The 27,386-nt window shown below is 39.0% G+C and overlaps 1 protein-coding gene and 1 non-coding gene across 10 annotated transcripts in view; one reads left to right on the top strand and one right to left on the bottom strand.

The window, feature by feature from the left end:
• The first annotated feature begins 1,657 nt into the window (after nt 1-1,657).
• The window catches only part of RBMS2 (RNA binding motif single stranded interacting protein 2), a 39,409-nt gene continuing 13,680 nt past the window's right edge, over nt 1,658-27,386 (top strand). For 2 of the 9 annotated variants that reach the window (XM_090273428.1, XM_090273425.1), the window contains exons 1-5: nt 2,936-3,172; nt 18,204-18,370; nt 22,283-22,341; nt 23,218-23,309; nt 24,727-24,884. In XM_090273428.1, coding sequence (XP_090129554.1) covers nt 3,107-3,172; nt 18,204-18,370; nt 22,283-22,341; nt 23,218-23,309; nt 24,727-24,884 — 542 coding nt within the window. In that variant the 5' untranslated portion in view covers nt 2,936-3,106. Of the gene's footprint in view, nt 1,940-2,058; nt 2,127-2,290; nt 2,455-2,933; nt 3,173-18,203; nt 18,371-22,282; nt 22,342-23,217; nt 23,310-24,726; nt 24,885-27,386 lie in introns of those variants that run through there. The other 7 variants (XM_090273422.1, XM_090273424.1, XM_090273429.1 and 4 more) reach the window with 6 other exon arrangements.
• LOC150011976 (U1 spliceosomal RNA) lies at nt 15,900-16,063 on the bottom strand. Its single transcript, XR_016511068.1, has one exon. It is a non-coding gene; the product is annotated as a U1 spliceosomal RNA (small nuclear RNA).

Genomic DNA, 27,386 nt, shown 5'->3' on the forward strand with positions numbered 1-27,386 from the left:
TGAAGGCTATACTAAGTGAAATGAAGAAAAATCCACATGAAACCAATGGTGAAGGGAAGGAAGCTGGGGTTCAAATCAATGATTTGGAACATAAGGAAGAAATAAACAGTCAACCAGTACAGAATGAAGAAACAAGAATTCAAAAAAACAAGGAAAGGCTTAGGAACTTCTGGGACAACTTTAAACATACTAACATCTGAATCATAGGGGTCCCAGAAGAAGAAGAAGAAGAGCAAGAAATCAAAAACTTATGTGGAAAAATAATGAAGGAAAACTTCCTTAATTTGGTGAAAGAAATAGACATACAAGTCCAGGAAACACAGAGAATCCCAAACAAGCTAGATCCAAAGAAGACCACACCAAGACACAACATAATTAAAATGCCAAAGGTTAAAGATAAAGAGAGAATCTTAAAAGCAGGAAGAGAAGAACAGAGAGTTACCTACAAAGGAGTTCCCATAAGACTATCAGCTGATTTCTCAAAAGAAACTTTGCAGGCAAGAAAGGACTGGCAAGAAGTATTCAAGGTGATAAAAAGCAAGGATCTACAACGAAGATTACTCTATCCAGCAAAGCTATCATTTAGAATGGAAGGGCAGATAAAGTGCTTCCCAGACAAGGTAAACGAGTTCATCATCACCAAGCCATTATTACATGAAATGTTAAAGGGACATACTAAAGAAAAAGATCAAAACTACGAACACTAAAATGACAACAAATCACAACTATCAACAACTGAATGTAAGAAACAAAAACATAAACAAACTAAGCAGACAACCAGAACAGGAACAGAATCATAGATATGAAGATCATCTGTAGGGTTATAAGCTGGGTGGTGGAAGGGGGAGAACGGGGGAAAAGTTACAGGGATCAAGAAGCATAACTGGTAAGTACAAAATTGACAGGGGGGCATTAAGAATAGTAAAATAAATGGAGAAGCCAAAGGACTTACATATATGGCCCATGGCATGAACTAAGGGGTAGCAAGATTGCTGGAGGGAAGGGAGGTACTGGACAGAGGGGGACAAAGGGAAAGAAATTGGGAAAACTGTAATATCATAATCATTAAAATATACTTTTAAATTAAAGTTAAGGTTTTTGGCCTTGGCTGGTGTGGCTCACTAGATTGAGCACAGGCCTGTGCACCACCAGTTCAGTTCCTGTCTGGGTTGTGGGCCGGGTCCCCAGCGGGGTGCCTATGAAAGGCAACCAATTTATAGATGTATCTATTACACATCAATCTATGTTTCTCTCCCTCTCTTCCTCCCTTCCCCCTTCTCTAAAAATAAGTAAATAAAATCTTTTTAAAAAAAAGTTAAGGTTTTTATACCACATTGTTATAACGGCTAAAGGACAAAACATTAACTAAGGGCCTAAATGGCAAGGATAACTTGGTACATAATGAATGAGAATCTCTGAAGGTTGGAAAGGGAGTTTAAAATAATATGATATCACTGAGAGATGCTTTCATTAACTTATTTACTGCATTGGCTGTTGTGCTTTCAATCTCTGTTGCAATTCCCACATTGAGGCTGTTCCCACCCTTCCTGTGTCCCCTGAGCTGAGCAGGCACTTCCTGTCCTATTGGAAATGAAAGTTAGAGATTGGGGGTGTGGTATATGTGTATTTACTCTGCAGAATGTTAGTACTGTCTGTCCTGTTATCACAGCAAAAAGTGACAGGAAAACTAGAATAGAGATTGGGACTTCATTTAAGGGAGGGTTTGAGCGTAAGCAAAGAGGGTTAATTTATGTCGTAAGAGACTATTTATGATGGCAGCAAGGTGGGCTTAAGAAGGGATTTGAAGCCTTTCATTCTACATCCCTGTTCCTCTTGGATTGATAGGAGTTCCTGGGTATCATTCTTAGATTTCTGGTTTCATACAAGTTTCTTTTCCTGTTAAGGCTTCTTCTGCAGGACATTCCTTTGAACCTTAGAGGTGAGTGTTGTTGCAGCTGTGTTAGCTTCTTCACTCTAAATTTATGTTCTTTTCTAGGAACTTTGTATTTTTAGTCTTTGTGAAGCATATGCTTTTTAAGTAGTTATTTTCTTCTACAGCTCAGAGACAACTGGAAGCAAACTTCTAAACTCTGTAAACTTCAGTTTGGGCATAAGTTCCAGGTTTGGTGAGTAACTCTAGTTGTTTCAGCTTCATGAACCTTAAAGACTAGAAAATAGTGGGATAAAGAGTCTAATAAGATAGCCAAAGAAACCACTAGGCAGTTACCATATATCCCAGGAAAGGCGGGGGTGGGTGGGGCAGAAACCACTAGTTACTAAGTTTTATGACAAAGTCCAGTTTGATAACTCCTAAAATTTGAAGTCTTACCTGGAGGATTCTGAAAAGCAGTGAGAGGCATCAGCCCATTAGCCTGACCCAAGAGGAAAAGAACTGTCCAAGGATCTGAAACGAGTTATTTCTTATACGTATTCTGTTTTGCGGTCTGTTTTTTGGTGAGTTCTCCTGTTTGTTTTTTCTTTATATACTAAGATCACTGTAAATATAAAATGTGGGTGGGGTGGGGTGGGGGGAGTCCTCAGTTCATCTCACATATTCTTAGTATGATTTTCTTCACATGTTTTCCAAAGCAGTGTGTCCCAGTGGCCCCTTTAAAATCAAGCTTGAAATCTTCTTATAGCTGATACTTAAGGGAAAACAATTCTCATTGTCTTTTTATGAGAATCAGAACTTATTCATAGAGGAAAGGGGCTGGAATGGAAAGGGGTATACCTAAGAACTTTTCTTTTGTTTTAACTACTAAGCTTGTGAAAAATTAAAAAATAACATCTTGGGCATTAGGACCCAGTGGTAGTGCTTCATTCAGACTCTGGGTTAACTTCTCTCAGTGACGTCAACAAGCAGCCCCAGCTCATTCTTTACCCACCCCCCCTCATTTCTTTCCCTCTTGCTCCTTTTCTCCCCCTTTCTCCTCCCCCTCTCTTCACCCTCTCCCTCCCTCCTTCCCCCTCCTTCCTTTCCTCCCTCATTCTCCTTCTTTCTCCTTCTCCCTCTCTCTCCTTCTCCCTCAGTCTCTCTCCCTCTCTCTCTCCCCCTCCCTGTCCCTCTCCCTCTCCTCTCTCTCAGCTTCCTAATATTAAAGAGAAAATGCTGCTATCCGTGACTTCCAGACCTGGGATTTCGACTTTTGGCTATAACAAGAACAACAAAAAGGTAGGGAAAAGTGGGGTTTGTTGTTTTTTTTTTTTTTTTGGAATTTAGCTACTTTCTCTTCTGGGAATCGGGGAGTACTCTTGGCTTTAACATTCTCCTTAAGACAGGAAAAGGATTCCTTTCTCATCTCAGCACCTCTCCCTTTTCCACCACTTTCTGGCATCTTTTCTCACCTGGTTCTGAAGTTCCAGGAATTTGCAGTCTGTGTATCTGAGGCAGGAGAAGGCAGGGGAATTAAAAACAAATCAAGCTGGCAAGTTTGTATCTTTAAGAAATGAAATTAGGTTGACTTCCTGCCAGTACACCCAATCTCCGCAGGGATAATCTGTCATCTCAGACCCTGGCCCGGAGCCTACCGCCTCCAGTGTTATTTTACCTTTTTGATTGTTTCCATTCTTCCCCACCCCACCTTTCCTCCTACCCATTCCAGCAGCGCTATCAGGCAGCAGAAGTAGCGGCAGTGAAATCACAACAGCTTCATCAACAACCGGGACTACTCTTCTAGACAGATAGAGACCCTACCCAGCCCACCCTGAAGGAAAGGAGTTTTAAGAGCAGACGTACTTTAGGATTAAGGCAGAAAGGTCTGTGGTTCTTTGGGTTTTGCTGCTGGGCTGGTACTTCAAGATCTGTACACAGCCAGGCTCAGCAGGGATCCGGGGAGTCTTTAGTATTAACCTGAGGCTGCCGAAGAGTTGTGCTGTGCGTGGGCACAGGGGCTGCCTGGAGAGGGGTGGACATCATGCCCACATCTGCCAGGGACTGCCCTTGGCGGTTTCTTGGCATTTCAGGGCACGCAGTGCTGGATTAGGAGGAATTTAGTGCTGTAACAGAAGAATCCTATACATTGTCTTGGTGTTGTAGCTGTTCTTTGAAGAAAAAAGATACCCTAGGCATTTAGGGATCTTTTGATCATCTGATGGAGTGTTGGAGTGTAGGAAGGAATTCCTGCTGCTTTCTCATATAACTAAAGAGACTATTACAGGTAGATTGATCGACTGATTGATTTTAGAGAGAAGAAGGGAGAGAGACAGATAGACATGAATTTGTTGTTCCACTTATATACATTCATTGGTTGATTCTTGTATGTGCCTGACCTGGGATCAAACTGTAACCTTGCTGTGTCAAGATGCAGCTCTAACCAAATGAGCTACCTGGCCAGGGCTATTAACAGGTAGATTTAAACAGCGTGTATGTGATCAAGGCAGTGGGTAATTGTTTGGATAGACCCAAAACACTTAGTGTCAGTTTATGGATATAAGTTTATATGTTGTTCTTTCTGTTTATAGCCTTAAAAAAATATGGGTCCATTATTGGTTTTCCATAATACACACACACACACACACACACATGGATTTGTGATTTTGATAGAGGGATATTGCATCTGTCTTTATTCTTTTCAGATCTTACATAGTACTATATGAAAGTTTCCTTCCGAATTTTTTCCCTCCAAGTCTCTCTGGTTACCCAGACCTATTAAAATAAAATAAAATGAGTTACAGGAATTAGTTGTTTTTTTTTTTCTATTAGGGGTTTCATGTATTTGATGTTATCTAAAATCTTCTCTTTTCTTAGCTCTCTATTCCCTTCCCCTCTTGTAGTATTAATAAAATATTTAACCATCTTCTAAATCTAGGATAGTATAGGGAACAAAGTATGATTATGGATTTGGATTTAAATATTATATCTCTTCTTGATAACTTCTACGGTTTGAGAAGCAATTTAAGAAGCATTGGTAGAGGGAGTAAATGCATACTCCCTAATGTATTTGTGAAGAATTCTTTAGGTTCTTACAGGTCAATGTTATGATCACATCGCTTTGTGGCTCTATATACAACTCCTTGTGTAAATATGTAGGTTTGTGAACATTGGGTGTATGTAAAGTAAAGCATTACCACATTGCTCTTTGTTTTTGTGCTGAAATATGGGGCTTAATATTAGTATTCATTTCTCTTTTGGGGAGAGTGTTTTGGGTGGGTTTGCTCATATAATTTATGCATAGTTATAGCCACAGTTTAATTTTAAAAATAACTCTTATTAGTTTTTTATTATTTATTTTTTAAAAGATTTATTTATTTTTTAGGGAAGGGGAAGGGAGAGAGAAAGAGAAGGAAAGAAATAGCCATCGTTTGCCTCTCTCACGCCCCCAACCGGGGACCCGGCCCACAACCCAGGCATGCAGTGCTTTGGCTGAGAATCGAAACTGCGACCTCTTGGTTTTGAGGCCAGCACTCAACACACTAAGCCACACCAGTCAGGGTTAGTTTTTAGTTGTAAATGTAAGACATGCCCATTTTAAAAAAGACCTTAAGCATAAAGAGGTGTATAAAATTAAAAGTCATGACCTGAAGTTTATTATCCAAATCTTACTCCTCAAGGAAAATAACTTGTAGCGGTTCGGTATAGGTATCCATCCCACCAGACTTTTTCTGTGGCAAGGTAGTTACAATTTTGATACTGGATTATTTACCATTTCTATTAAGAACTCAGTTTCTCAAGTAGAACAAGTCTATAATGAAGTTTTTGGACCTGTTGAAACATTTAAAAAACTGAAAGAACAATCAAACTCTAAACTTCTGAAAAAATACAAATTATAAGTATCTGCTTTAAATAAAAACACATGGAGATCAATGGAACAAAATTGAGAGCCCAGAAATAAAACCACACATATATGGGCAACTAATTTATGATAAGGGAGTCAAGAATAAACAATGGAGAAAGGAAAATTCTCTTCACTAAATGGTGTTGGGAAACCGGACAGCCATATGCAAAAGAATAAAACTAGACCACTGTTTTATAACACACACACACAAAGTAACTCAAAACGGATTAGAGACTTGAATGTAAAACTTGAAACAATAGAATACATAGAAGAAAACACGGATACTAAGTTTCTAGACATTGGTCACAGTGGTGTTTTTAGAATTTGACTCCAAAGACAAAGGAAACAAAAGCAAAAATAAATGAACAGGACTCCATCAAACTAAAAAACTGCACAGCAGAGGAAACCATCATATCAAAAAGGCAATCAACCAAATGGGAGAAGATATTTGCAAGTGATACGTCCAATAAGAGGTTAATACCAAAATATAAAAAACTCATAGAACTCAACAACAACACAAAACAAATAATCCAAATAAAAAACAGGCAAAGGATCTGAATAGATATTTTTCAAAAGAAGGCATTTGAAAAGATGTTGAACACCACTAATTGTTAGGGAAATGCAAATCAAAACAACAAATGTATAATGCCTAATAGAGGCAGATTCTTTCTCAGGATGTAATGTTGAATATCCATCCATTCCTTTCTTTGAAATTAAAATAGTCACAGAAGGGGGGAAATGTGGGTATCACCTGGAGATTCTGTAAAATGATGTACATTTAAAAAATACATCTGTTTTTAAAGCCCTTCAATTACTCCTGGTTCATTAAAAAAAAAAAAAGACTGCAGTAAAAAGGTCTGTGTTCTAGGGGTCTCAACCCTGTTTCTTCAACATTTGAAATAGTTGCTTCAGTTGAGAGATTTGAATGTAGGTGAGATTGAAAGAGGAAATATTTGGGACTAAAGGAATTTCAGACTTGTAAAGGGCCTAACCACGCCTTCCCTGACATCATCTTCCTGGCATGTGTTATTATAATTTAACTCCTCAGAGCATCAACAAGCATTTCCTTTGGGGAAAAAGAAAACGGACTGCGATAATTTGGCCTTCCCAATCTATTTTACATAAATTTCTATTTTCTCTTCATCTTATACTGAAAACCAATGGAGGGTGGGAGACAGGGATGAGAGTGAGACTGGCCGATGGGCTTTGCCAACTCTTTCCTCTTTTAGAAGCTTGAGTTACCTGAAAATTTCAGAAGTGTTTACTCAGGAGAGAAGAAAGGGAGAAGCGATAACTATATTTATAGTTCTAACAGGGAGAATATTTTGGTGTTTACTACATTTTCATCTAGTTCCCATCAAATTACATTTAGTAGAACTATGGACTAAAAACTTCCAGTTTTAACATCTCTAGACTGGCCAGCTAGCTATTGGTTCTGTTATCAGTAATAAAATTAACATAGTTGGTTAAAGTTTAGTGGTAATGTCTTTCCGTTGATCCCTCCTTTCCTTTTTCAGCAGTACTACACTAATTTATGCTCTTGTTACAGATTATCTTTACTTTGATAATAATCATATAACATGATCTCCCTGCCTCCTGTTTCTTGCTCCCAGGTAATTTTTTACCTGCTGCCAGAACAATCTGCCAACATTCCAATAGTTTAGTGCTGAGCATTTCTTGTATAAAGACTTTTATGCAGTATTTATCTAGCTTCTCCTTATCTTTCCCACCTCCCCCTGTCGACTACAGAAACCAGTATAAATTAGGAAAAGAAAGGATTATAGCCCACGACATGCAGACGTGGCAATCTACACTGCCCGGTGTGCAAGATGGAGAAGTACATGTTGGGGGCGGGGAGGAAGTTAAGGGGAGGGACAATTACAACCAAAGAGCTTCATTTAAGCATAGAGTTCTTCCTGAGGGGTTCTTTTGATGTCAAAGAATGCAAGAACTCTCATAATCCCAGTTCCTTTCACAGAAACCTCCCGACCAATCATGTTCACTAAAGTCTGTCAAAATCTTTATCACTCTCCCATGATCCCATTACATTCACTATGATTTAGCCAGTTGTGTTACCTATAGCTCTCTGGACATATCCTTTGATTATTGGTTTACATTTCTTATTCCAAAAGAAAATGTGCTGTAAAACAGAAAAATATAGACAAGAAACAGGACAGGAAAAATAAAGATTAGAATAAGAGGTTGGTTGGAAGTAAATGCAAATATGCAAATATTAGTTTTATCCTGAAAGATGAAGACTGAGGGATAGTCATTGGTCTTGTTAGTGTAGAGGTGGTTGGTTACTTAGACAAACAATTTCTGAGTGGGGAGCAAAAGCAAGGTTGGAGTGGATTGTTGAGTAAAACATGAAAGGAAGTATATACATGATGTGTATAGACCAATCTTTTAATAGCTTTGATTAAGATGGAGAGCAGAACCAAATTAAAAAGATGGGCTAAAGATCTGAATACCTATTTCTCCAAAGGAGATCTATAAATAGCCACGTAAAGCTGCTCAGCATTGTTAGCCATTGTGGAAATAAATGCAGATCAAAACCACAATGAGATATCACTTCACACCCTCTAGGATGGATGTAAAAAAAAAAGATAGGTAATGTAAAATAATTGGACCCTTCATACATTGCTGGTGGGAATGTAAAATGGTGTGGCTTCTTTGGAAAACAGTTTGGTATTTCCTTAAAAGATTAAGCACGCTTCTAGGTATATACCTAAGAGAAATTAAAGTACATGTCCACACAAAAACCTGTATACCACTTTTTGTAGCAGCATTGTTTACAATAGCCCAAAAGTGGAGACAACCCAGATATGCCTCAACCAATGAAAGGATAAATAAAATGTCGCATATACCCATACAATGGAATTTGGAATTTTATTCAACAACAAAAAGGAATAGAGTACAGATACTTTCTATAAAATGGATGAACCTTGAAAACATGCTAGTGAAAGAAGCAATTCACAAAAAAACCCACATAGTTTATGTTTCCATTTCTGTGAAACATCCAGAATAGGCAAATCCAAAAAGACAGAAAGCAGATTAGTGGTTGCCTAGGTCTTCGTGGAGGGGGATGGTTGGGGGAAAATGGGGAGTAATTGGTAACGGGTATTGGGTTTCTTTTTAGGATAATTAAATGTTCTAAAATTGATTGTGGTAATGGTTGCACAACTCGGTGATCTAAATACCATTTAATTTATAGTTTAAATGGGTTAGTTACATGGTATATAAATTGTATATCAGTAAATTATTCTTTTAAAGATTTTATTTATTTTTAGAGAGATGGGAAGGGAGGGAGAAGGAGAGGAAGAGAAACATCGATGTGTGAGACATACATTGACCAGTTGCTTCTTGCATGCCCCCTACTGGGGACCTGGCCCGCAACGCAGGCATGTGCTGGGACTGGTAATTGGTTTGCATGGTTGTCACTGAATCCACTGAGCCACACCAGCCAGGGCTATAACCATACTTCTTGAAAGAGTAGTTCCTATAGAGTCTGTACTTCCTTGTCTCCCATTCTCTTTTTCTTAGTACTTTATTTGTTTTTTAATTGTGGTAAAATATACATTACATAAAATTTACCATTTTTTCTTTTTTGTTGTTGTTGAATTTATTGGAGTGACATTGGTTGATAAAATTATATAGGTTTCAGGTGTATATCGTATTGTGTGTTCACTACTCCACGTCACCTCCTTCCGTTACCATTTATCCTCCCTATACCTTCTGCCTTCCCTCACCCCGCTTTCTTTCTGGTACTCACCATACTGGTGTCTACGTCTATGAGTTTGTTTGTTTCTTTTGAATTTTTTAATGTTTTATTGCTTATATTATTTTTACCCCTTTGTTCCCTTCCACCCAGCCCGCCCCTCAGCATCCATAGTCAATCTGTTTTTTTTCTTAATCTCTTCCCTTTTTTCACCCAAAGCCTCAGCTCCCTTACCCTCCAACAGTTGTCAGTCTGTTCTCTATATATGATTCTCTTTCTATTTTGTTAGTTTATTTTGTTCATAGATTCCACATATGAGTGAAATCATACGGTACTTAACTTTCTCTGACTGGCTTATTTCACTCAGCATAATGCTCATTTTTTTCCCATTAAGTGTACAGTATAGTAGTGTTAAGTACATTTACTTACATTGTTTTGCAACCAATCTCTAGAACTCTTCATCTTGCAAAACTGAAAGTCTACATACATTATGAAACAACCCTCTATTCTGCACCCCCCACCAGCCTCTGGCAACCACTGTTCTACATTCTCTCTCTCTGAATTCTCTAAGTACTTTATATAAATGGAATCATACAGTATTTGTCTTTTTGTGATTGGCTTGTTTCACCTAGTATAATGTCCTGAAGGTTCATTCATGTTGGTACATGTCAGAATTTCCTTCCATTTTGAGGCTGAGTAATATTTTGTTGTATGTATGTATATACCACATTTTGTTGATCCCATTCATCTGTGAGGGACAGTTGGGTTGTGTCTGTCTTTTGGCTTTTGTGAATAATACTGCTATGAATGTGGGTGCACACATACTCTTTAAGACTCTGCTTTCAGTTCTCTTGCGTATAGTCCCAGAGGTAGATACGCTGAATCATATGGTAATTCTGTTTTAATATTTTCCCATAACAGCTGTACCATTTTACATTCCCATCAACAGTGAACAGGGTTCTTATGATTTCTCCACATCCTTGCCAACATTTATTTTCAGTTTTGTTTTTTTTTATAGTAACTATTCTAATGGATGTGAGATGGTATCTCATTGTGGTTTTGATTTGCATTTCTCTAATGATTAGTGATGTTGAGCATCTTTTCATATACTTGTCTGTTTGTATATCTTATTTGGAGAAATGTCTGTTTAAGTCCTTTGCCCAATTTTTGATGGATTGTTTGTTTTTTGCTGTTAAGTTGTAGTTCTTTATATATTCTGAATGTTAACTTCTTAGCAGATATGTGATTTGCAAATTTTTTTTTCATTCTGTAGGCTGCCTTTTTACTCTTGCTGGTGTCCTTTGAAGTACTATAGTTTTTAATTTTGATTTAGTTCAGTTTATCTATTTTTTTCTTCTGTTGCCTATGCTTTTGGCATCATATCTAAGAAACTGTCAAACCCACTTTCATGAAGAATTTTCCCTATATTTTCTTTCTAGAGTTTTATAGTTTTAGCTTTTATGTTTAGGTCTTTGATCCATTTTGAGTTAATTTTTGTATACACTAAAAAGTAAAGGTCAAGCTTCATTCTTTTGCAGGTAGATATTCAGTTTTCCCAATTCCATTTGTTGAAAAGACTCTTATTTCTCCATGGATTGGGGAAATAAACATTTCATAAGTTTTAAATTGCATACTCTCCTGAGTAGCATGATGAAATCTCATACCCTCTTGCTCCATCCTGCCCGGGACATAAATTATCCCTTTGTCCAGGGTATCCAGTCATGTAGTAAGCCTCTTGGTTATTAGATTGACTGGTTTGGTATTGCAGTGCTTGTGTTCAAATAACCTGTATTTTACTCACTAATGACCTAAAAGTACACAGTTCATTTCCCATACTTGTTATTAGTCTGTTCAGATTTTCTGTTTTTTTATGATTAAGACTTGGTAGGTTGTATGTTTCTAAGAATTTATCCATTTCTTTTAGATTGTCCAATTTGATGATGTACAATTGTTCATAGGAATCTGTTGTAATTTTTTGTATTTCTGTGGTATCAGTTGTAGTATCTCTTTTTTCGTTTATGATTTTGAGTCCTCTCTTTTTCTTGGTAAGTCTAGCTAAAGGTTTGTCAATTTTCTTTATCTTCAAAAAAAGCCAACACTTAGTTTTGTTAATGTTTTATATTGTTTTTCTAGTCTCTGTTTTATTCGTTTCTGTTCTGATCTTTATCTCCTTTTTCCCCTACTAACTTTGGGCCTAATTTGTTCTTTTTCTAGTTCCTTGAAGCTCTTAATGTAGACATTTGTAGCTATAAACTTTCCTCTTAAATCTGCTTTTGCTGCATCCCATAAGTTTTAGTATGTTGTGTTGTCATCTTTGCTGGTTTCAAGATATTTTTTTATTTCATCTTTGACCCATAGGTTGTTCAGGAGTGTGTTTAATTTCCACATATTTGTGAATTTTCAAAATTTCCTACTGTTATTGATTTCTAGTTTTATACTATTTTGGTCACAAAAGATACTTGGTATAATTTCAGTATTTTTAAATTTGTTGAGACTTGTTTTGTGACCTAACATGGGCTCTAATTATAGAGAATGTTCCGTGTGAACTTGAGAAGAATGTTTATTCTGTTGCTTTTAGATGGAATGTTCTATTAGGTCCATTTGGTCTAAAGAGTAGTTCAGGATATGTCTGAGTGATCTATCCATTGTTGAAAGTAGGGTATTGCAGTCCCTTAGTATTATTGTATTGTCTATTTTTCCTTTCAGATCTGTTAGTATTTGCTTAATATATCTAGGTGCTGTGATATTGGATGTATTTTTACAATTGTTATAACTCCTTGATGAATTTGCCCCTTTATCATTATATAATGACCTTCTTTGTTTCTTGTTAGTTTTTTACTTAAAAAATTTTTTTTCTGATATAAGTATAGCTATCTTTGCTCTCTTTTGATTTCCATTTGTTGTGGAATATCTTTTTTCAACCCTTCGCTTTGTTCCCAGTGTGTCCTTGTAACTGAAGTGAGTTTTTGTAGGCAGGATATAGTTGTATCTTGCCTTTTATCTATTCAGCTACTCTCTGCCTTTGATTGGAGAATTTAATAATTTAAATTTAAAGTAATTATTACTAGGTAAGGACTTATTATTGTAATCTTGTTGTTTTCTGACTGTCTTGTGGTTCCTTCTTTTTTTCCCCCCTTGCTGTCTTCCTTTATGAATTGATGATTTTCCACAGTAGTATACAGCATATCTCATTTTCTTGTGTTTTCTTTTATTGCACTTTGCATATATTGCCTTTTTTTACAAATTGAAGGTTCGTGGCAACCCTCTATCAAGCAAGTATGTTGGAACTATTTTCCCAACAGCATTTGCTCACTTTGTGTTTCTGTGTCATTCTTACAATATTTCAAGCTTTTTCATTATTCTTATATTTGTTATGATGATCTGCAATTAGTGATCTTTGATGTTACTTACTATTGTAACTGCACTAATATAAGACAGAAAATTTAATAGATAAATTTTGTGTGCTCTGACTGATTCATAAACCAGCCATTCATCTGTCTTTCTCCCTTTCCTCTAGCCTCCCTATTTCCTGAGACACAACAATATTGAAATTAGGCCAATTAATAATCCTATAATTTGCCTCTAAGTGTTCAAGTGAAAGGAAGAGTTGCTCATCTCTCACTTTAAATAAAAAAACTAAAAATGATGAAGCTTACTGAGGAAGGCATGTCAAAAGCTGAAACAGATCAAAAGCTAGGCATCTTGCACCAGTCACCCAAGTTGTAAATGCAAAGGAAAAGTTTTTGAAGGGAATTAAAAGTGCTACTTCAGTGAACACATGAAGGATGAGAAAGAGAAACAGCCTTATTGCTGATATGGAGAAAGGTTTAGTGGTCTGAATAGAAGATCAAACAAGTCACAACATTCTCTCTCTCTTTTTTTTTTTAAAGTATATTTTATTGATTATGTTGTTACAGTAATCCCAGTTATTTTTCTTTGCTCCCCACTGCCCAGTACCCCCCCTTCCCTCCAGCAATTCCACTCTCCTTAGTTCATGTCCATGGGTTGTACATAAACATTCTTTGGCTTCACCCTTTGCTATATTAGTCTTAACTTCCCCCTGTCTATTTTGTACCAACCAATTATGCTTCTAAACCCTACACCATTTCCTCTATTTATCTCCCTTCCCCCTCGCAGCTGATAACCCGCCAAATGATCCCCATACTTGTGATTCTGTTCCTATTCTGGTTTGACTAGTTGGGTTTTGTTTTTATTTTTTTAGATTCAGTTGTTGATAGTTTTGAGTTTGTTGTCATTTTAATGTTCATGATTTTGATCTTCTTTTTCTTAAGTAAGTCCCTTTGACATTTCATATAATAATGTCTTGGTGATGCTGAACTCTTTTAGCTTTACCTTGTCTGGGAAGCACTTTATCTGCCCTTCCATTCTAAATGATAGCTTTGCTGGATAGAGTAATCTTGGTGGGAAGTACTTGCTTTTAATCACACTGAATACTCCTTGCTTGTCTCTTCTTGCCTGCAAAGTTTCTTTTAAGAAATCAGCTGATAGTCTTATAAGCACCTCTTTGTAGGTAACTATCTTCTTTTCTCTTGCTGCTTTTAAGATTCTCTCTTTATCTTTCACCTTTGGCATTTTAATTATGATGTGTCTTGGTGTGGTCCTCCTTGGGTCCAGCTTGTTTGGGACTCTCTGTGCTTCCTGGACTTGTATGTCTATTTCCTTCACCAAATTTGGGAAGTTTTCCTTCATTATTTTTTCATTTAAGATTTCAATTTCTTGCTCTTTCTCTTCTCCTTCTGGCACCCCTATGATTAGGATGTTGGAATGTTTAAAGTTGTCCCAGAGGTTCACAAGCCTCTTCTCATTTTTCTCAATTTTTGTTTCCTCATTCTGTACTGGTTGACTGTCTATTTCTTCCTTATGTTCCAAATCATTTATTTGAACCCCAGTTTCCTTCCCTTCACCATTGATTTTGTGTGGATTTTCCGTTGTTTCATTTAGCGTAGCCTTCACTACTTCCCTTATGCGTTTGCCACACTTAAGCATATCTCTCAAGTCTGTGAGCATCTCTATCACCAGTGTTTTGAACTCTGCACCTGTTAGGTTGGCTATCTCCTTGTTGCTTAGTTCTCCCTCTGGAACCTTGGTATGTTCCCCCTTTTGGGCCATACTTCTCTGTCTCCTCATCTTGGCAGGCTCATGTGTTTGTTTGCCTCTGTGTCTTAGATAGAGCTGTCACACCTGTTATGTTGTAACGGTGGAGCCTTAGGTATTCATCACTACAGGGTGACCTATTTCACCACATTTTGGCACTGTATATGGGGGAGGGGTCTGAGAGGGAATAATGCCACTTGCTCAGCACTCGCCCCTTTTCCAGGCCCTTCTCTCACTTCCATATGGGACTGGCGCCTCTCTAGCTGTTTCCCTGGCCGTTGTTCCCAGAGTAGGTGGACCTTCTAGGACCATGGAGGCCCTTTAAACAAGCGAACTCTGCTGAGAGACCAACAGTTTCTTCCTCCGCCCCAAGCCCCACTGGTTTGCACAGTCAGAAGCAATAAGGCTTTATTTTCCCTGGCGCTGGGACCGTGAGCTTCGAAGTCTGGTCTGGTACTGGGAGTGCTCCCTAGGTGTCCCCCCCTACTTTAAAAAATGTGACTGCACTTTCTGCTGGCCTGCCGCTGTCACTGCTGCTGCCACCACCACACCACGTCCTCTCCATCCCAGCTCTGTACCTCCTACCTATCTGGATGAATATTTCTTCTTTATATCTTTGTTTGTTGAACTTCCATACAGCTTGATTTTCTGGAACTTCTGGTTGTCTCTAGTTTTGAGGTAGTTGTAGTCCTTCTTAATTGTGGGAGGAGACTTAGCGTGTCTGTCTAGGCCTCCATCTTGGCCGAAAGTAGCTAACATAATTAATAAAGTTGTCTACACTAAGCAACAGATTTTCAGTGGAGACAAAACAGCCTTATGTTGGAAGAAGATGCCATCTAAGACTTTCATAGCTAAAAAGACACCAATGCCTGGCTTCAGAGCTTCAAAGGACAGGCTGACTCTCTTGTTAGGGGCTAATGCAGCTGGTGATTTTAAGTTAAGGCCAGTGTTCATTTACTGTTCTTAAAATCCTAGGGCCCTTAAGTAGATTTATGCTAAATCTACTCAGCCTATGCTTAATCAGTGGAATGACAAAGTCCGGATGACAGCATATTTGTTTACAACATGGTTTATTGAATATTTTAAACCTGCTGTTGAGACCTATTGCTCAGAAAGAAAGATTCTTTTCAGAATATTATTATTAATTGACAATGCACTGGACACCCAAGACCTCTGATGGAGATGTACAAGGAGATTAATATTGTTTTAATGGTTACTAACACAGCATTCATTCTGCAGCCCATGGGTCAAATAGCAATTTTGGCTTTGAAGTCTTATTATTTTGGGGGGGCATGGGGAGAGTGCGAACGCAGTCCCACACTACCACAAATCATGCAGTTGCATTTTCCACATTTGGGGAAATTGCAGGTGTCAGCACATCCAGAGTACAATGGATAAACTTTGCCCTGGGAAAACCACCTTCGTGATTATGATATCTCCCCTGCCAGGTAAATATCAAGTCTTATTATTTAAGAAAGACATTTCATAAGTCTATAGCTGCCATAGTTAGTGATTCCTCTGGTGGATCTGGGAATAAATAGTAAATCGAAAGAAAACCTTCTGGAAAGGATTCACCATTCCTCATACCATTAAGAACATTCATGATTTTGGGAAGAGTCAAAATGTCCACCTTAACAGGAGTTTGAAAGAAGTTGGTTCTAACACTCATGATGACTGAGGAGTTCAAGACTTCAGTGGAGGAAGTAACTGCAGAACTAGAATTAATGGAGCCCAAAGATATAACAGAATTGCTACTATCTTATGATAAAACAGATGAGGAGTTGCTTCTCGTGGATGAGCAAAGAAAGTGGCATCTTGAGATGGAATCTACTAGTGAAGATACTGGCAAGATTGTTGAAATGACAACAAGGAATTTGGAATATTAGATAAACTTGGTTGATAAAGCCACAGCAGAATTTGAGAGGATTACCTCCAATTTTGAAAGAAGTTCTACTGTGGTTGAAATGCTTTCAAATAGCATCATATGACATAGAGAAATTGTTCATGAAAGGAACAGTCAATCAATGTAGCAGATTTCACTGTTGTCTTATTTTAAGAAATTGGCACAGCCACCCCAGCCTTCAGCAGCCACCACTCTGATCAGTCAGCAGCTATCAACACTGAGGCAAAACCCTCCACCAGCAAAAAGATTACAACTCACTGAGGGCTCACATGAAGCTTAGCATTTTTTAGCAATAAAGTGTTTTTAAATTAAGGTATGTACAGTACATGATTTTATTTAACCTAATATTATTGCACACTTAATAGACTATAGTATGGTGAAAACATAATTTATATGCACTGGGAAACCAAAAAATTTGTGACTCGTTTTATTGCTATACTTGCTTTATTGAGGTGTTTTAGAACCGAACTAACCTACAACATCTCTGAGAGAGAGACCTGGAGATGAAACTGGCATTTTAATGTCATTTCAAATAGACTTATATTATCAAGTGCTTTAAGCCAAGGCAAAACTGGAATATTAGTATGATATAGTAAAATGTATTATATTAAGGTAATTATACAAATTTAGAGTATTATAAACTAAATGTAAACACTAAAAGCTTGATTAGAGCCTAAGGATATAAAATACGCCATGAAGGAATGGATCCATGTTCCAGCCAACCTGGTATTTTGTCTCTAATGGAAGTACCTAAAAATGTTTAGCAGAGTCTGGTTGCCTGTCTTGGTGTCAGTAGTGAAAGATCAGAGAAGTTTCACCCACCCTGGATTTCTTGACCATAATATATCTATTATTCATTTACTTAAACTTTTAAAACATAACTTATAGTTGACTAAACCCCTAATACCATTATAAAAAAATTCATTTTTTTACTACCTGACATAGTAATTAGTATTTCATTTTATTTGTCTAAGTTTACAATAATTTTCAAGCTTTTGCATGTATTTTGGAATTCTCATATTCTACAGCTTTTTTTAAAAAAGATTTTATTTATTTACTTTTAGAGAGGGGAAAGGAGGGAGAAAGAGGGCAAGAAACATGATTTACAAAACAAACAGTGATCAGTTGCCTCTCCCGTGCCCCCAATCGGGGAACTGGCCTGAAACCCAGGCATGTGCCCTGATGGGAAATCTAACTGGCAAACTCTTGGTCTGCAGGCTGGTGCTCAGTCCACTAAGGCACACCAGCCAGGACATACAGTTTTGTGAATAATCTATGTTCAACTTATTCGATACCTTCATGATTTAAAAATCTTTATTATATCCTCTTCATTGTTTAATGGAACCTAGATTTTATTAGTCTTGTCTCATGACACAATTTACTTAATAGGCATACATTGTTCTCTAGCATCTGTATGATAAAAACATCCCACTATAACAAAGGATCGTTTTTCAAACCTTTAACAAGCTTATTTGGCCTCTCATTATTCCCAAAAGATAGATAGGACAATTATGTATTTACTTACTCCATGGAAGACAGGAGTTCCTTTAGTTTTTTTTTTTTTTCCTCTGTTATTGAGTTCATTGCTATTAAAGTTTGAAATCATTCTTTCCAAGGGGCCAGGATCTTCCTCACTCCCTAACATCTAAATGTATAATCCTTTTGACCTTCTGATCCTCATGTCTCCTTGCAGCCATATGTGTCATTGTCTCAGCAGATGGCACCACCTAGTCCAAGCAATAGTACCCCTAATAGCAGCAGTGGGAGCAATGGAAATGACCAGCTGAGCAAAACCAACCTCTACATCCGGGGATTACAACCAGGCACTACTGACCAGGATCTTGTCAAGTTGTGTCAGTCGTAAGTTGGGGTATGTGTGGGTAGACTTCCAGGGATAGTATAGACTTGGTGATACTGGCTTCTTGCCAGATACACTTATCCTGAAATGCAGTATTATTTTGCTTGTACCCCATAGTCATAAGGTTTCTCAGCAGCCCCTCTTAAAGAAATTCTACCTGCTACTAATATGTAAAACCTTTGTGTTTCTCTAAGGAAAGCCAGGATAAGGCTGGCCTTTGAAAGCCTAGTATATGACTTTGTTTCTAGCAGATATCTAGAACTGATGATCTTAGTGAAAAGATTCCTGTCCTTACACCTTGAACAGAAATGTTCAGTGTGTCCAAAGGTATTGATTAGAAGGCAGTGAGAGCTGGCTGTGGGGATATAAGATAGTGGGACTAGCCAATTGAATTATATACTTAGGAGAGTTTCTGTTGCTAGAGATATTCCTAGTGAACCAGAGGAGCCCTCAAATTAGTGGATAAAGAAAAAGGTGGAGAAAGAGGCTGTCACTTTGCATCTACCCCCTAAAGTCTTTTGGAGTTCTTCAGTGTTTGTTTGAGTCATAAGGTGGAGATAACTACCATGGAATTAGCCCAGTTAAGAATTCTGGAAAAATTGCAAGTGTGCAGAAATGCCAGCTCCTCTTGGCAGAAAAATATGTTTCAAATAATACAGTTGGAGGAATTATTAGAGGAAAAAACCTGGGGGTGGGATGAAGACATTAATGAGGAGAAGGAAAATTGAATGTGGGTAAAATGAATGATGGAAAAATTGGAACCTTTGATTATGTAAATTTACCATTTAAAAAAAAAACTTTGCTTGCTTTAAAGTATAACAAGTGTATAGAAAAATGCACATATCATAAGTGTATATACAACAGCGAATTTTCACAAGGTGAACCCACCCTTATTGTTACCAGATCAAGAAATAGAATGTTACCAATTCTTCAGAAGCCCACCTCTCAATCACTAGCTCTTCCCCACCCCAAAGGTATCTTCCTGAACATGAAGAGTGCTACTATTAACTTGTGCATGTCTTTTGGTGCATTAGTGTATACACTTATGTTGGTATACACCTAGGAGTAAAATTGCTGGCTCATAGGCTATGCATTTGTTCAGCTTTTGTGATACCAGTAAACAATGTTCTGAAGTGGTTAAACTAATTCAAACTCCTGCAACAGTGTATGTAAGTTCCAGTGTTCCAAGTCCTAGAGGGGCAGAACATTTGCCCCAGAAATATAGTTGTATGAGGTACCATATGTACTTTATAAATCTCTTACTCTTCTGTGTAGTGGTTTGCAAATCATATGAGATTTTGCTAGCAGCGGGCTACACAGACTCAATCTCTAAGGGCTGGGTGTATGTACAAAACTGGTTCCTTTACCTCAGCTTACTTTACTAGAAAGGTGTTTAAATGGAACTTAATCTAGGGCTAGTAATGTTCTGGGGGAATGAAAATTGGCAGAAATGGTGGTTTATGAGGGAAAAGAGTATCATATCAGTCTAGTTCCTTGATTTCTGCACCCCGTGTTTCTTGTTCTAAATATTCAATATATTGTGCTACTAAAATCCTCTTACTCCGTAAGACAGAGAAAACACTCAATTCTACTTCACTATACCTTTAAGACATTCATTTTGCCCTTTCTGCTGTGTCTGAAGGAATGAAAATTGTCAGGATCAGCATGTAGGATGGAGCAGGGAGTCCAAAAGGGGGTACTGTGGAGGAGGAACAAGGCCAGGGGCGCACAGGTACTAGATGAGTTATGGGGAAAGGGAGGCTGAGAAGAGCAGGTGCGCAGAACCCTCATGGACGCTTTGAGCTGGGAGTTAAACCTTTCTAGGAAGGGTGTTTCCTGTGTGTAGAAGGACTTCCGGCCTTTGTCCCCGTTGTCTCTCTCTGGGTTGCAGGGGAAGTAAAAGTTGCTGGATCCTAAGCCCTGGTGGGCAGGAAGGAGAGGATGGAATCTGGGACTGGAACTCAAGGTTCTCTTGGAGGGGCTCCTTCTTCTGAGGAGGAAGCAGCACTGAGCAACTCAGCTGTTGCCAGCTGCCGTGGAAATTCTGAACTCCAAGTCTCAGGCTGCTCACACCACAGCAAGCTCCACCCTGGGGCCTTGATAGGGATAGCAGCGTGCGTGTCCTCTGGCCTAGTCTCATGCAGCTCTTCCTTTGCTACATTTGGGAAAGAATCCAAGTATGTGACCCTGAAGGGCTAGGATCTCCACATCCTCCCCCCCCCACCCCATTTTAATGTGATCTTTTCCCAGCCTTCAGAACATTGCTTAGCTTATTCTTTCTAATTCATTGGGTCACAGAAACCTCACTTAAAAAGTCAGTGAGAGGTCACCAAGGAGTGAAACAAATACGTCAATCATCCTATGTTCTTTAGGGGCAGAAGAGTGTAGAAAAAAGTGCTTCTTTGGGATATTGGTCTTAAATTCAGTCCCTGCAAAATATTTTCAGTCAAATCTTTTACTTCTAATTTTGTTGGAGATAACTGTTCTGTCTCTTTAATATTTTCACCCTCCTGAAATGGAATGTAGAGACTTTTTCCTAGTGGACCACTTCTAATATAATTCCTGACGTGGTATACTTCACTGCTCAAATTTGGGAACTCCAAATGGCTCTGCTGCCAAAGTATAATTTTGAAAAAATTGAAAAATATGACTGTCATACAAGTTTAGGTGAACGTATGCCAAAGATTTATTCTATTCATTAGTGAGGGAACCAGGAGGATGGTAAAAAGGTTTAGAGAGAGCATTGAGGGACTGAGTATTTATAGGTATTGAAAAAAGAATATTAGAGTAAGATTGCTTTGTTATATACAAAACTGGTTCATGTCCTAATGAAGAATATCTTTGGGGTTATCTTTTCTACTCGATAGAAATTATTTGCATTTCTACTGGATAAAAATCTACAAGTTAATATGCATCTTCACAAAATCTGGGCCCTAATCAATAGTAAACTTAGTATGTGAAACAGAAACAGCTTACTAGAAAATGAAAGACACCTCGAATAGGCCTTTGAGACAATATTCCAGAAGGCCATTGAAAGGATACGCCCTGTTCATTTTGCCTTATCGTGAAGTTTTGGATAATTTTCTTAACACTGCTGTTGCCCCGGCCTTGTGCCCACTCCCCTCCTAACACACTTAAATCCTGGGCAATGAGAAATAGAAGTCTTAGAATACAGTAAAACAGGAGAGAGAGAGAGCTATTTGCAATGGATTAAAGTTGAGGTCCCTTGAATATAATAACAGTAATAGCAGTTAAGAATTTTTAATTGTTTACTATCTGGTAGACATTCGTGGTTTGTATTCATGAACTCACTTTATATTCCCAGCAATCCTATCTCTGTTTTACAGATGGTGACATTGAGGCCCAAAAAGGTCAAATGACTTGTCCAAGACCATACATAGCTACAAAGTGGCAGAACCAGGACTTGAACAAAAGAAATTTGGTTCAAGTTGACCTTCAATCAGGGGCCATTAGGAAACGGAGTGTCAGAGTAATGTCTGTAGGTTTTTCATAGGAGGAATGGAGTTTGTCCAGGAGAAGATAAGTAATATCAAGGATTATTTTTAGTCTTCAAGGAACTCTAGCCTGAGCTCTGCCCTTCCACATTCTGCTGTGTATGTCACCAAGCTTCTTTCCCAAAAGACAATAGTCTCTTTCCAACTAGTATCTGAGTCTTAGTTGGAGAATAATAGAGATATGTGTTGGACTACAGTTACTTTATTTCTTGTAGGCACCTTTGGGGATTAGGTTTATATGATAAGTATGACATTTTAAATTCATCTCTTTGTTTTTATTATTAAGGTCTGGGTAAGTCAGTTGTCCTAGTGGGAATGGAGAAAGAACATGGATTCATCCAGATGTATCAATCGCTACATCCTGCCCCCAGATTATCACTTTGTTTTCTTCTCCCTTAGATATGGCAAGATTGTCTCCACTAAGGCAATACTGGACAAGACGACAAACAAATGCAAAGGTGAGAAAAACAGCTGTCCTTGGTGATGGAGAACAGCCGTGAGTGAGCCCATCCTTTCTTTGTCTCTGCTGTTTACTGCCGCAAGTCCCTAGTACCCAAGGCCAGAGAGAAATCTCAAAGGTTTTCAGACTTAAAAGATGAGCAGATATTTAGATTCTTTGGAGACCAGATAGCTAGAGCTGCAAATGCTATTTTGGGGACCTGAGGCTAGAAGTCTGTACAGTCTTGGAATCCCTTGGCCTTACTTTGGACTTCATGTTTCCTCCCTGGATTGAGTGGTGGATATGGGTAGGTGAGATTATTTCTCCTTAGCAAAGCATTGTAAATCCTTTTTGGTGGTGGTGGGGTGGATGACTTGGGAGGTATTATTCTGTGAGGATGAATATGGTTTTGTTGGGGTTTTGAGCAGTTTTAGGTGGATCTGTAAGAGCTGAGGAGGGGGAAATTATGTAGGTTGGAGTGGGGAAGGGCTTCTTCCAGCAGGTGGCTGGTTATCTGCAATGAAGAGGCTGTCTCCTACATGCCTCGCATTTCTTGGGTGTGGCTAGAAGAGAGGAAGGAGTTTTTCAGAAGTGGGGTGTGTGTGTGCTGTGGGTTATTAGAAGGCCCTAGATCCCGAATCCTCAGATTTTTTTAGGAGGGAGAGAGAAAGGCAAGGGCACCACAAGGACTTTCTTACTCTTGCCGTTCTCAGCTTTAAAGTGGACCAGATCTCACAAGGTTAGGGAGCACATGGATAGTCCCCTGAAACCTCTTCTCTTTCTCCTTACTGCTTCTATTACATGGGTCATAACTCTTCCTCTGTCTCCTGAAAAACCTGGGCCTCCTACCTCCCGTAAGTCCCCACCTCCCAGTGATGCTGTTTCCCTGTTCCAGGCTATGGCTTTGTGGACTTTGACAGTCCTTCGGCCGCACAGAAAGCTGTAACGGCGCTGAAAGCCAGTGGTGTACAGGCACAGATGGCAAAGGTGAGGGTTACTTTCCCATGTCTTTTCCTCTCAGGGGCTGTGGTTAGCAACAAAGGTCCAGTCCCAAGGCTTCCAGAGGGTCTAACAACAATGAAGTTGATGGACAAAGACCAGCTGCAGTGCTTTTTGACTATATCTGGCCAAAGACAGTCTGGGCTAGGGACCCATTTTGCACCCCTTGGTGACTAGAGGAAGATGGTATTCAGAATCAGTGGCAGGTAGCTCTGTCAACTCTTTTCCTCTCATCAAGTATTATAAGCAGGCAAGAGGGTCAGGAGGCTTCTTCCCTTCCCCTGTCGTTTCCCCATCCCCATTGTCACTTCTCTGTCAGGCAGCTCATGGTCGTTTTGCCACATTCTCTGAAGAAGCCAGCTGTGCACCTCAGAGGTTCAGAGCAGCTCTGCTCCCTGGGGGGTGGGGCTGGGTCTGTGGAGGTGGGGGAGAGACAACACAGCGGGGAAGGAAACTGTCCCTCCTTCTCAGATCTGTCTCGAGCTTTTATTTTCATTTAGACTGCTAGGAATCTGGAGACATTTCTCTCACTTCTCTTAGGTGAGATTGTCCCTTGCCTTTCTGAAGTAACTGTGAGCACTGTGTAGAGCTAATGAGGCAGGCCCACCAGCTGCCTTTTTCTATAATGGTTAAAGAAAATGGAAGCCCTAAAGGGAAAGGCAGAAGGGGGATTAAGGTTGCTGGTGACCCACTGTCTAGGGCAGAGTTACTGCTTAAATTCTTAAAAGACAGCTATGGGAAGTCATAGTCATTCTATACATTCTGCCCACCTGAAGGGCTCTCCTGCCTCTTTCCATACAGAAGCCCTGACGTGGGGTTTAGGGGTCTCATCAGAGCTCCTCTGAGACAAGAGCTTCCGGGGCTCTCTGGTGATCCAGAGAGCACACATGGGGCCCTTGGTGCAGCCCCCAGCACATTGCCTTCCTTTCTCTTCTTCCCCTTCTCCCCTCTTCCTGTGTTTCCCTCCATCAGGGAGTGAACAGGCAGGCATTCCTACTCAGAGGAGTCTGCTGTGGCCGGAAGAAGGGGGAGGGAGGATTACTCCAAACAATCCAGCCAGGGAACAAGGCGGTCCAAGAGAATCCAGCCTCTGGGACAGGCTGCTGGGGGGAGGAGGCAGTGCTGCTCTGCCTAGTTCTTAAAGAAACAGACAAAACTTTATCAATGAGTTGTATTATGGGCTTGTACGGTACTAGTAATATTAAATCTGCTTTTTTGTGGGGGGAGGGCCTGGATTCAATATACAACCCATGTTAGTGGGACTAGGTCTTTTTTTACAAATAGTTAAGATTCTCTTTGTTTATGTGGGACCCTTCCTACTATCTCTTCTGAGATGTCATTTTGTTCTGATGGTGGGAGTGGGATAAGAGATGTGAGCTTCATTTTCTCTCCTTTATTTCCATAGCAACAGGAGCAGGACCCCACAAATTTATACATATCAAACCTCCCATTGTCAATGGATGAGCAAGAACTGGAGGGAATGCTGAAGCCCTTTGGCCAAGTTATCTCCACTCGAATCCTTCGAGACACCAATGGGACCAGCAGAGGGGTTGGCTTTGCAAGGTGAGGAATGCCAAGAATGGGAAATGATGAGGCTAATAAAGAATGGCACTTAGGGCCCTGGCCAGGTAGCTCAGTTAGTTAGAGTGTTGTCCAGATATGTCAAGGTGTTGTGGGTTTGATCCCCAGTCAGGGCACATACAAGAATTAACTAATGAGTGCATAAAGAAGGAACAACAAATCAATGTTTCTCATTCTCAAGTCAGTAAATAAAAAACTTTAAAAAAATAATGTCACTTAGAAGGTCACACCCACACAAAAAAATCTGTGCCCCTGCCCCCATAAGGGATCAAACTGTTGGCCCAAAGTACTTTACAGTAAATCAAAAGTTTATTTAATTATAGGCCACAACACTCACAAATCCATTTGCCTCGCGATCTGTATTTTCTCCACTACTTTCTGCTACTCTAGCCTTTGCTTCTTTGATCCAGACCCAACCAGAATAAAATAATTCTGTATCATAGTTTACTGAGTAGTTTCTCATCCTATTATCTCATTTAATCATACTACAGCCCTGTGGAAATATTAATTCTCCATTTTATAGATAAGGGAACCAAAGTTCCAAAAACGAAGTGATTTGTCCAAGGTCTTACAGGGGTGGGTGGTAGAAGCAAAGCCCTAATCCTTCTGGCTTCAGGATCAGTCAGGATGAAGTGGACAACTCCAGTCTACCTTTTCAGATTCGTCGAGAGACATAGATTCTAGAACCAACTCTGCCACTGATTGCCCATGTCATATGAGACCTTTATAAGCCTTAGTTTACTCTGTGGGGATTGATTTAGATGTGTGATTTTCTTGTGTTCCCTCAAGCTGCAGAGCTCTCTAGGTGCCCTCCTCTGAGCTTAGGTGTCCTTGCTGTTGTGAGACATCAGCTCCGCCTGGCCCACTTAAGAAATGGTTATGCTTTTATTTATCTTAAGATTCTGTTTGAAAGGAGATTCTGGTGTTTTTGTTTTTTTTTTAAGTTTGAAAACTACTGGACTAATGTCCCTTTTTGTTTTATAATGTCTTGTCTGGTCCAAGAACACTCCCTTACTCGAGTGTTTCAGACCTTGCGAATAAGGAACACGGCTTCTCTAGCTAACTCAGTCTTGGTAGTACCACCTGCTGGCGGTCCCAAGTATAACTAAAGAAGTTCCTAGGCTGTGGCCATCAAACATTTTTGCTCCGATACTCTCGGAAAGTGGAGGTTCCCAACCTGTTTCAGAGCGTGGCACTGCAGTTATCTTACTAATTTTTTCCCCATGACCAAAAAGGAAAAAAAAACCTCAACTTATTAAGTAGTTAAATGGTCTAAACAACTCAAAAAGTATTCATATCTTCACAATTTTTGTGCCTTTTTGAGAAGATACGTTGGAAAAGAAAATATTTTTGTCTTGTGCTTGAGTAACTATACTTACTAATGGGATGTGTGCCAGTTGGAGACCGCACAGCTTCTCAGACCTTGGAATCGGATTGGATACTTCACTCCCATCTCCTGTTACACATTGGTTTTCTTATGGTACTTGCTTTTGTCATAGCAACCGTTGAAAAACCAGCTTTGCAAAAAAATACATTATCAAAAGGATTGTTGAGTGATCTACACAGTATCCAACAGATGTTGCTGTATTTTCTTCAGAAAGTTAAAATATCCCTTGTTGTGCTTCTGCATGTACACCACAAAGGCCAGGGTGGCTCAGAGCCCAGTTTGGGAACTGTGGCCTTGAAGACTTGAAAAACAGTGAAATCTCTTGTATGTTTCTACATTAATGACTACAGATATTGTCTTCATACATTTAGATTCTTGCTAGGTATGATTTCCAGCAAGTTATAAACATTGATACTTTAAATCAAACTGTCATATCAGTTTTCAGTGTATCCAGATGAGATCTAAATGTCATAGCAATTTGATACACAAAACCATCCATTTTGAAAATACACAGGGCATTTCTTTTTTAATAGTTATAACTTGCATCTTTCTTATAATCCCTTTTTTCTTTTTGATCTTCTATTTTTATTTCATTTGCATTATATTTTAGCGTAAACCATTTTTATAGTTGCAAGTCTTTTTGTGGATCATTGTCATACTTCTCTGCAATAAAAGTATGTATATAAGTTAAATTTTTTCCAGTAGCCCTGAGGCTATATATGTATTAACCCATAAGAAAATCCTCTTCAGCTGGAAACAGCCTAAGTGCCCATCTGTAGATGAGTGGATCAAAAAACTGTGGTACATTTACACAATGGAATACTATGCAGCAGAAAGAAAGAACTCCTGCCATTTGCAACAACATGGATGGAACTAGAGAGAATTATGCTTAGTGAAATAAGCCAGGCAAAGAAAGAAAAATACCATATGATATCACCTAATACAGGAAACTAAAGAACAACACAAACAAAGGAACTAAATAGAACAAAGAGCAGAATAGCAGTCAATAGCGGGGAGGGGAGAGGGAGAGAAGGGGGATAAGTAAGGAAAGGGTTTAGTCAAAGAACCCATATAAAAGACTCATGGACATGGACAAC

Source organism: Furipterus horrens, unplaced genomic scaffold, assembly GCF_987537825.1.
Source record: "Furipterus horrens unplaced genomic scaffold, mFurHor1.1.pri manual_scaffold_4, whole genome shotgun sequence".
Lineage (NCBI taxonomy): Eukaryota > Metazoa > Chordata > Mammalia > Chiroptera > Furipteridae > Furipterus > Furipterus horrens.